The sequence below is a fragment of the Notothenia coriiceps genome, unplaced genomic scaffold, assembly GCF_000735185.1.
Source record: "Notothenia coriiceps isolate Sejong01 unplaced genomic scaffold, NC01 NC01_scaffold00030356, whole genome shotgun sequence".
Lineage (NCBI taxonomy): Eukaryota > Metazoa > Chordata > Actinopteri > Perciformes > Nototheniidae > Notothenia > Notothenia coriiceps.
The window spans coordinates 1-10,899 of record NW_011363057.1 but is presented as its reverse complement, the minus strand read 5'-3'; the positions used below and the strand labels follow the sequence as shown (position 1 = coordinate 10,899).

The 10,899-nt window shown below is 37.6% G+C and overlaps 1 protein-coding gene across 1 annotated transcript; it reads left to right on the top strand.

Annotated features, from left to right (window-relative positions):
- Positions 1-2,330: 2,330 nt before the first annotated feature.
- On the top strand, positions 2,331-8,073 carry LOC104959504 (tyrosine-protein kinase HCK-like). Its single transcript, XM_010787407.1, has 4 exons — positions 2,331-2,514; positions 3,829-3,982; positions 4,166-4,297; positions 5,982-8,073. Exons 1-4 carry the CDS (start codon positions 2,416-2,418, stop codon positions 6,182-6,184), a joined length of 588 nt encoding a protein of 195 aa, XP_010785709.1. The 5' UTR covers positions 2,331-2,415; the 3' UTR covers positions 6,185-8,073.
- Positions 8,074-10,899: the final 2,826 nt, after the last annotated feature.

The following is a 10,899-nucleotide window of genomic DNA, read 5'->3' as shown; positions in this document are numbered from 1 at the left end:
CTGCAGTCGTCACTTCGCTACGGATCAACTAATAGAGCCAAAAACCCTTGATGGCCGTAGGAGGCTTGTGAAAGGTGCTGTACCAACTCTGTTTGAGTGGAATCACTTTACTGCTCAAACACCGCGGGCTAGTGTTTGGGAGAGAAGGGAGCGGCCCACTGAACCAGTCTCTCGGGAGGAGCAGGAAGAGCACATCGATGTCCGTGACCATGATTACTGCTCAACCCCTGAACCAGCTTCACTGGACATGTCCTCTCAAGCTACAGAAGACAACTCCAAAACAGTGGATGATCTGCAGAAGCAACTGTAAACACAAGTTGTACAGCAACTGCAACAATGCGTTTTTTACAGATAACTCCCAGCAATAGGCTGTTTAACAACGGTTAAGTTTGCTTTGGCCTCCATGCAGGCGTTTTACATTCATAACTGGAGAAGGTCTGGGAAGCAATCTATCAGCATATCCAGGCTGTATTTGAACTACAATGAAGGAAAGAAGGCTAAAGATTATGCATTGAATACAGCTGATAGTGACATTTGTTGTCTTTCACGAGTTGATTAAAATGTATTTGAAATAGTTTTGAGTATAGACCTAAAGACACAAATGCACATGGATGCACACATTATTCCTCACCCCTTAAACATATACAGCCAATTTGCTCAAACCAGCTGTGTTAAATTACTATATCAGAAAAGTATCTCTTATAGTTTTACAATATTATGGTCCAAGTCTCTTAAATCTTGTTGTAAAACATCAGTGCATATAAGCTTAAAGTAAGTTATGCTTAAAGTACCCCACACATTTAAAATGTTAATGCAGTACTCAGACTCAAAATGGTTCCAAAAATAATAAAGAGGGAAAGGGTTAGTTAGATAATTGTTTTGTGCTTCACTTAAATTGTGCCCAATATGTTTTTCTCTAATTTGCAGGTTTTTAATTGTGCATCCATTATAACTTAACTCATTTACTATCCTCTTCTGCCTTCGAGACCGAAAGCTTTATTTCTTAAGCATGTATTCATATTTTCAACCCAATCAGTGGTTTTGATTATATTTCCTCTCCTCTTTCAGGGCAGTAATGCAAAACCATACACCGTTATAATAGTCATCAGATTCAATTTTTGTGTTGTTTGTCAGTATCTGATCCTCATTGGAAAAAATTGCTTTCACATTTCAAAGCTCACACAAATGAGCTCATTAAGTGAAATGAGTCATGTTGCATATGAAGTAAAAAAAGAAAGAAAAGAAAGTTAAAGTTCATGTATCCATCATTATTCCATTGAAGAAACAAGCATAACATAATATATGAAATCCAATGTGGAAGATGGCAGCTACACCATAGGTTGGAGGTAACCTATTGTTTCTGTGGGACTGAGGATGCCATGTCATTAACATACAATGCTTCCACACTGCTTGTTCACAGTCCAATTTTACATTTATCTTATGCCTTCATGGTGAAACCCAAATGTGATCCCAAATTGGCTCCACCTTCGGATGCAGATGAGGCCCACATGGCACGGCACCGTAAAGCCATGTTTTCCTGTAAACGGTGTCAATACATGCCCTTTGCTTTATTTGTGGCTGTATGATAATGAAACATAGATATTAAAAGTCACACATTGGTTTTGTGGTCTTGAGGACTTGAGTTTGACATTTTAGCCATTGCCATCTTGAGTTATATGTTGCCAATTTAGCAATACTTTTTTTTAGGCAACCAAAATCCTACAATTTAATATGATCAAACAAAAATGTGCTGTGAAAGGTTCACATTTTAAAGACAAAAACACTGACAACAGCTAAACTGGACAACACCACTGATCGACTTGTCAACGTAGCAACGCCCTTAAATGTGGGGTAGGTGGAGAAACCAGCTCGAGTGCGCAGGAATTTGAAAATACACAGCCGGAAAAAATCTGCCACTTCCTTACAGAGCCCCTCCTCCAACACACACGAACGCGCACATGACCAATGAAGGCACGAGATAAATTTGTGCACAGATGGAAGGCTAACAGGCAGGTAGGCCATCCAGTTATTTTAGCCGGAGCTCAGATGATTGGTCGTGCTTTTTACAGTACCGCGGCTTCCACAGATGACCTTTTTTTATGGATTTTTTGTCAAAGCACTTAAGATATTCATTGCTATCGGGATGTTAGGAACATTCCATGGAATATAACAAAAAGTGTATCTCGAGCCGGTTTCTCAAACTTACCTACCCCACCTTTAATCTGGTGAAAGTAATAAATATACAGTGGCAATAGGTGGAGCTCCATAACAATATCATGAAATATATGAATCATCAAAGATATCGGTTCAAACGTACACGTAAGCATTACAAATATACATAGGTTATTTTGTTGATTTATGCTTATGGTAAATATATGTTGAGTGCATTGAGCTTTACATGCAGCAGATGTGTTAATGTTTCTGTGTGTGGCCACAGGCAGTTTATTAGACTTCTTAAAGAGTGATGAAGGAAACCGTGTCCAGCTCCCCAAGCTCATCGACTTCTCTGCCCAGGTGAGTGTCACTCAGTCCCTCTCAGCCTTCTAGCACTGTGTGACCCGCTCCTCTGGTTGTTTGCTTCTTGTATACCTGACAGCAGTAATGACACTCAGTTCAACTCATACTTAGTTTGTATTGTCAGATCCTCCAATGCCTTTCTTTTAGAAGTACCTAAAGTATTTCACACTATTTTCCCTTGGATCTTAGAACAGCAAACTCCCTTGTGAATTAAAAACATATCTTTTTAATTTGGCTTTTAATTTGGGGTAATTTTTGTGGTAAAACCTTCTTGATGTTTTATCGTTTTATGGTTTTGTGATCGAACTCTTTCTGGTTTTTTTATAAAGTGTTTGTAATGAGGTCCCTTTCTCTTTTTTTGTCTTGCTCTGTAAAGTACTTTGGGCTGCATCTTGAATTTATTATTATTATTGTGATTGCAAGAAAAACAGTGGCATTATTCCAGGAAATAGAGAAAAATAGATGGTTGATTTAATAAGAGAACACAATGCTATTGACGTAGAGCACCTTTCCACTCCCAGACAATATCTTGCAGCTACCCGTTCCTTTAGACCTGCACATCCAGTCCAACCTGCAGCAGCTCTTGGAGAGAGACCGTAGCAGGTCTGAGCTGCAGAGGCAGACACGCCCATGTGATGATCATGACAAGAGCATATTTATCTTCAAACAACGATTTGAGATGCAAAGGCTACACCAAAATAAAAGAACAAATGGTGTTTACGCTGCTTTACAGTTGTACGATAAACGTATTGGGTCATATATGATGCCGTATTATGGCGATTGTAGGTTAAAAAAGAATAATAATGGAATATAGTTTATATAGTTTTACATGAGATATAGTTTCAGTTATTGTGGATGTGCATGTTTGTTTGTTTTTTACAATTAGCCCCCTTTCCCATCTACTTCTATTTATTTATTCCTAATACTACAACAGACCATATATGCTGTTAAAGTCATACATAATGGATGTAAAAAATAAATAATTATAAAATAGTTAGATCTGCCCGTTTTGATTCAAACCCACCAAGATTCATTTGACTTTTGAACAGATTGATTGGTCTTAGTGCTTACACAAAGAAGCTAAAGGAAGGTAGCATGTGTACCTTAATTAAAAGGTACATACGGTTTCTCTTGTTGCCAGTGGCGCAATTAACCGAAAAAAGCTGCTTGCCCGAAGTGATTGAGTGCATGGAAGTGTTGCTGCTTACGTTGAAGCATCATGTTTCGTACTGTTTTGTAATTTCATCTCCAGTGACATTTGGTATGGGGAGCTATGTTTTGGCCTGTTTAAACTGACTGATTTATCTTTAGATTGCAGAGGGCATGGCTTTCATTGAGCAGAGGAACTACATCCACAGAGACCTGAGGGCTGCCAACATCCTGGTCAATAAGGCTTTGGTGTGCAAAATTGCTGACTTTGGCCTCGCCCGTATCATTGAAGACAACGAGTACACAGCCAGAGAAGGTAGGGCGCTGTCCACGCTCACATGTTGTAATGCTAGTAGTAGTCATCAGTGATAAAAAAAAACGGGAAACTGATTCCCCCAGAACTAATGAAGGGGAAGCAGGTCAGTTTCATCAGTTTAGTACAGAGGCAGTAACATCGTCGACATTACTTCAAATGTTTTTTGATTTCCTCTTTAACCAGGAGCAAAGTTCCCCATCAAATGGACGGCCCCTGAGGCCATCAACTATGGCTCCTTCACCATCAAATCAGACGTCTGGTCCTTTGGTATCTTGCTGACTGAGATTATCAGCTATGGACGCACACCATACCCAGGTGAGAGGCTCAATTGATATCAACATTGATAGGATTGCATTTGCCAGAAGGCCTAAACAGGAGGGCCCTGCTGCAGGGGCCTAGAACATCATTAAAGGGGCCCTATAATGCTATTTGTGGTTTTTTCTTTCCTGTAGTGTGTTATAAAGGTTGTGTACCAGAGGGAGTTTCTCTTCCACACATTTCCCCCCCCCCATCCCCCTTCTGAAACGCCTCCATTGGACTCCTTTGTTCACTTCCATAGCACTACTATGACTATAGTGCTACTGTGACATTGCACAGTAGCACTATAGTCATGACACTACTTTACATAGTGACATCACTATGTAACACTCACGCTTCTATTGGCTAACACTTTAACACATTCTACATAAGGGCGGGACATCTCTAAGTGATTGACCAATCACAACAGAGCCGGCCAGCTAACCAATCAGAGCAGACTGGGCTCTGGTTTCAGACAAAGGGTGAAAAGAGGTGCTGCAGCACAGGCAATATGAGAAAAATAAACTGCTTTTTGAATATTAAAGCATGTTACAGTGGAGACCCTAAATACAAATATGAGCCTGAAAATTAGCAGAATAGAGTCCCTTTAATACCAATCTACTAAGCAATGGTGATATTGGGTTGTATCAAATTATATTAGAGATATTATCCACCCCAGCAACCGCCTGTTGACCCGTGCGATTCACTCCTAACAGACAACGGCTTCTTTCCTCATACAATAACTCCTTGACTCATCCTATTGTCACCAGCATACAAAATCTGGATTTTGGGTAGCACCCTACAACCCAATTTTGCTGTGCAAAACTGTGTTTTACAATGAGTTTAAATCAAGCTTGGACCTTGAATCAAAGTTTAACCCTAAACTCAGCCAAGGGATTCTCTTGGCCTTCAAAGTGGCCTGCAAAAATGAGGGTAATGGGAGGAAAATGCCACTGATTTGATTTTAAATAGAGCCAGGATAAAAAACACTATAGGGCAATATGTAGTTTTCTGCTTGAGTTATTTAGCAACAAAGCCCTCCACAGTTAATCGTTTTTTTATGTAATTTGGGGGTTTTCTCAAGGTTGTACCGCTTGTCCTTGATGCAGCAAGAACTAGGGTACATCTATGATAGCGATTTTTTGAAGGGGGGCATCCCTATGTTTTAGGGTCTTATAGGCCAAATACAAAAGTCTGATGGACGTATCAAATGCAGTTTGAATGGTAAAAACAAACAGTTCAGTCACTGTGAATATAACAATGTTTAAATGTAAAACTGCCCACAGTTTTGAGGGCATAGATTGTCTTGAGTTTAACATCATTAGGCTGTAAGATGGAGGTGGGAGATTTTAACATTGTGATAGGGCTACATTAATAAGAGGATCAACAAAGTTAAGACAATTCATCCTGAGATCATCATGAGACAAATTACATGGCAATTCTTCCAATGGTTAACTTAAAACCACAATGTTAACTAGGCATTTCGATAACGTCAGGGGATTACCAAGTTCAGAGGGGATCTTGAAAGTCTGTACACAGTTTCATGGCATCCCATCAAGTAGTTGTTAAGATATTTTTGTCAACTCACCAACAGAGTAATATTGCTAGCAATAAAGCATCCCAGCCAATGAGCTATTTTCTATAGGTTTTTTTGTGTAGTTGTTCTGCTTCTCTTAACCAAACGATGTGCTCGTGTCTTCAGGGATGACCAACCCGGAAGTGATCCGTGCCCTGGAGAAGGACTATCGGATGAAGCGCCTGGACAGCTGCCCCGTGGAACTCTATGATATCATGCTGGAATGCTGGAAAAACAAGCCTGAGGAGCGTCCCACCTTTGAGTACCTGCAGAGCGTCCTGGAGGACTTCTACACAGCCACAGAGAGCCAGTATCAGCAGCAGCCATGAGACATGTCTTCTCTTAGTGCTGTTCATTCTCACAGCAGGTCCACTTTCTACAGTGCTTTCTCCAGAGCACACACATGTTCTCTCTTTACCACTTTCTGTTTCTCTTTTGCACACACACAACCATCATAGAGACTGTACAAACATTATTGGGGAGGGTTGAAAGTTTTTTAAATATATTTGTAGCAAGCTGATGATTACTGATACTAACATTTTATTTTTATTTTTATTCAGCCCTCATTCCTTAGAATGAGAACATTTAAAGTAATAGGACTACAGAATAGAAATACAAAAACAATATTAGCAACGTATCATTTATTATTATTACTAATGCAAAAACATTATGAGAAAATATTCTTACCTCCTACTCTTACTACCAGTCTGATGATGATCTGAAGGTGTGGATTTAGGTTAACATGACCACAGCTGCATCAGGTCTACTGGATATTTGTCTGCACAAAACTGACCGTAAATCGTCTGTTTCCTTCACAGTTATTCCACTGAATTTTAAAGATGAACATTCATAAACATAAATATAAATAAATGAATTGAATTTGAATAAATGCATAAGTAATTAGTGTCACACAACAGGTATAAATAAAGAGCAAGGACAGTTTGTTTTCTAAATGTAAGTAAAAATAGCACCTTTGCTTGGATAAGCTCTAATAGTGAACAGGCAAGCACATCAAGACTGGTATTTTTCGCAAATTGGAAAGGGAAAGCTGGATTTAAAACAATCTGACCATATACTGTGCTGTAAAATAGTCTGACTGCTATTTTTCTAAAAATATACAGTATATATATAAAATAACAATATAGATAGCCAATCCCACTTCTCTACCCTGAGCCTCTTATACTGTATGTACAGTCTCTTGTAAAAAAGTACAGAGTAACAAGATATGTCTATATCCACAAACAAACAAAAAAGGCCACCTGAGTCACATGGAAGACACTGGATTTAGTTGTTGTGCTCCACCACATATTGTGCATCCTGCTCCATAACACAGATGTAATGATGAAATGTGTAAAGCGGTCTGATAATACTGTGTTTAAGCCAACCATTCAGCTGTGACTGTCCCTCCTTCTCTGGTTAAATCTGCAGGGTTTAACATGTGAAAGGAGAGTGTTTGTTACAACGTGCAAGATATAGTGTATGCTTTACCCTATATTTATATATGTTCCATGCTGTGGATTGTTTTAGCAATACTCCTTCAATGTGCCTTTTTTAGGTGTTGTTACTTTTTTTCAAACATTTATAATATATTCCACACGCTCTGTATAAATAAGGTGTGTACAATTAAATACAAAAATGTAGGAATAGCATTTAATGTGAAGCCATATTAACTGATGATGCTTTTTTATCCTTTCCGCCCATTACTTTGGTGGTGCTGTATTTGGGAACTAAATGAAAAAGCAGTGCAAATATATCCAAACATCGTTTGGCCTTGTTTTATTCTGAGTAAAACAATAATTTATTTGTGAAAATGGAACATGAGTTTATCTTGAATGCAGTGATCTTTCCAGAAGGAAACACTTTTTCTATCATTTTTTTTGTGAAGCACTCATTAAGGCTTACTCTTTGTTTGGATGATGGGATTCTTGTAGGAATGTGTTTTTTTGACAAAAATCCTAAAATATCAAAGGGAATGCATTTAATAATCTAAGAATTTGTAATGTGATGATTGGTACCCTTCTGAATTCTGTGAGTAACAATATCTGAGAGGATGGTGAACATATTGAATCAATGCCCTGTGCTATATATGAATTCATCTGGTTACTAATGTTTTTCAGTTTTTCTTTAACAATATATTAATAGTGGCATATTTTGTTAAACGCTTTGTTCAATGCAACTCTGGGGACCATATTCAAATAAAAGGTTTTATTAGCATTTATCTACCTTTCTTTTACACAATTTTGTACACAGCTATCTGATTGTTTCTAGTTAAATAGTAGGAGGCTAATAAATATAACGTTTTAAATATAAATACATATTACACTTGGTGGTTAACATAAAATTAGGCCTACAGTATGTCACAAGATGGAAAAATACTGTAAACGCTTTCTTTAACTCAATAGATATTAATATGTATTTATTATATTGTTATATTGTTATTGGCATTCAATTGTTTCAGTTATTAGTAGATGTTGCTTTAGGTTAAATCTTCATCTGGAGGTTGTTTTGTTTTTTTAAATCAAGAAATTGCATAAACCTAACATTATACATGGTAAAACATGAACAATCTCTTCTTATGGATGTGGAATTTTCCCATTAAAAAAAACTGTGTATAAACAAACAATATATTTTTCTATGGTTTTGCCCTTAAATATATAAAAGTGTTTTCTGAAAATCCTGAAATTGTTTGCCCAGTTTTCCTTATTTGAAATAGACCTAGAGTAACATACTGTTCAACATAATATTCTGCTGTGCTTACAGTGAAAACACAACTAGTTTATTCCTAACAATGTTTATTAGCAATTTAGACGTGGACAGTAAGTAACTGCACTATTTGAGGTACTTGTATGTAACCTGAGTGTTTTCATTTTATCCTACTTTATACTTCTATACTACTACCTTTTGGAAGCCAGTTTTGCACTTTTCACTCCACTACAATTATTTTTACAGATTTGTTTACCAGTCACTTTATACATTCAGATTTTGACACACATTACAAATATGAATATTTGGTATAGAATAAACGATCAAACATTATATGGAAGTATCTGAAACCATGAGTGGGTTCACTGGAAATGTATTGGCAACAATTTCTCTAAGAAGTTTTTGGTCCACAGGAATTTCAGAGTTCAGAGTAAATGAGAAGATTTGCTGCTTTTGCTTTTTTTTATTTAATATGTTTTTAGTGTTTTCTACAATGAGTCCTCCTAATACTTTAAGTAGGCTAGATTTACTTAATCGTACTTAAATACTTTTACCTAAGTACCATTCTCGTTGCAATACTTTTACTTTAAATGTAGGTTGACGGTGATAGCTAGGCCTACTTTTACTCAAGTAGAGAATCTGAATACTTTTCTCACCATTGATTTAGATTACTACTCAATTAAATTAAATTCAAAAAGTATTGTCAACGTTGTGTAAGCCTACAATTGCAAAATCTATAGATGTCGTCGCAATTGTAGGCTAACTTCAAATATGTATATTTGAAATGTAGCGTATACCTAATTTTAATTTCATTAACATTTGAATAAATGCAAGAACATGTTATCTTTACAACAAATACAAGGAAAAAGTCATCAATAAAACATGTAAACATAATAGAGAAAGTTATGTGAGTTATTCGTTACAGGGGTGTGTCAGATAAACCCGAAAGGAATTCATCGTAACTACAGTACTTCCGCAACGTCACAAATGACACGTATTCAAAATGGCGGCCGCGGCTAGGGTGAGTGGAAAGCGAACTATTTTCTTCAAACTACACGACGCTCATTCCTTCTTCCAAAATTAACTCGAACACACTGGTGACATTGTAGCACAGTATATGTTAACTTGGTCGATTTATAACGTTAATTAGGTGCGGGTTTACGAAATGCGGACGCTGTTAAAATGTTGGCAATCCTGCTAACTGTTTGCTGTAGTTAGCTAGTTCTCGTTTGCTAGCTTGACTGTCAGTCAGCTGTGGCTAAAAACACAGATTTTCTATTTGTCTCGTATATTAAACAGTGCTGACAGAGTACATATGGCTTCGTACTTGGTTGTTTGACTGTCATGTGCTGTACAGCCTAGAGTAATCAGCTAGCCAAACTTTGTCTTGAAGCTAGCTGTTAGCAGCTTCAGTTTGAGGCTGTTGTCGGTGTACCTAACAGCTCAAATATTTCAACACCAGCAGATGGATACTAAAGACAAAAATAACGTTATCTAAGACTGTTTGTTATTTAACTGTGCTGGTAGCGTCTGATAACATACATATAATTTATGTAAGAAGCAACGCTTGCTAACTTAATTTAACACAATATATCATACGTTTTAGTTATAATTATTGATGTGTTCATCAAAGCTGATAACAGTGGAACTTATTATTTACTGCTGTGTTGGGAGGAGTTTTAATCAGGGCTGAATACAACATTTTAATTGTTTTTATTATTATGTTTATGGTTGTTATTTGTAGGGCTCTGTCCTAATATTTATTTTTGTTTTAAACTATGTTGAAAGATTAGTTTAATATCATTTTTTTATTTTGCTATGAAATTCAGAATTAAATTCTGAATCAAAGGCTGCGCGCGAGACTGGTTTTTCGCTGGGTTGAGTCGTGTGGGTTTTTGAGTGAGATGCGGCACAGCAGCCTGTCAGTTTACTCTTGCTAGGTTAGTTTGGCTATTATCATTTATATTTATCTGCAACAATGGATATCAGGAAGTGGTTCATGAAAGGAATATGGCAACTCAGCGCCAGATGCAGGCAGGCACATTAGAAGAAATCAGTTACGTTACCAACGTAACTGATTTGCAAGGGACAAGGGAGGCTGGCAATCAATTATATTTTGAAGAGAAATTGACTCTCAAGCCGGCTCTCTCACAAACTCCGGCTCTGTGCGCAAGCAGACCGCTGCACACGCTATTTGCCTCGCTCAATCTCTCTCTCTCCCTTTCTCTCCATCGCTCAACCTCACTCCACCCTGTGTGCGCTCCTCAAGTTTGCCTGCATGCTTGCCCAAGTTGGCACAGCGTTACAAATGTGCCACAAAACCAACCAATGGATGCAGCCT

Bases quoted from the DNA above. Each gene is read 5' to 3' on its own strand.
- LOC104959504 (XM_010787407.1), top strand. From the start codon at position 2,416: ATGTTTCTGTGTGTGGCCACAGGCAGTTTATTAGACTTCTTAAAGAGT. The intron at 2,515-3,828 runs GTGAGTGTCACT...ATTTATCTTTAG, and splicing joins TCATCGACTTCTCTGCCCAG to ATTGCAGAGGGCATGGCTTT. The intron at 3,983-4,165 runs GTAGGGCGCTGT...CTCTTTAACCAG, and splicing joins CGAGTACACAGCCAGAGAAG to GAGCAAAGTTCCCCATCAAA.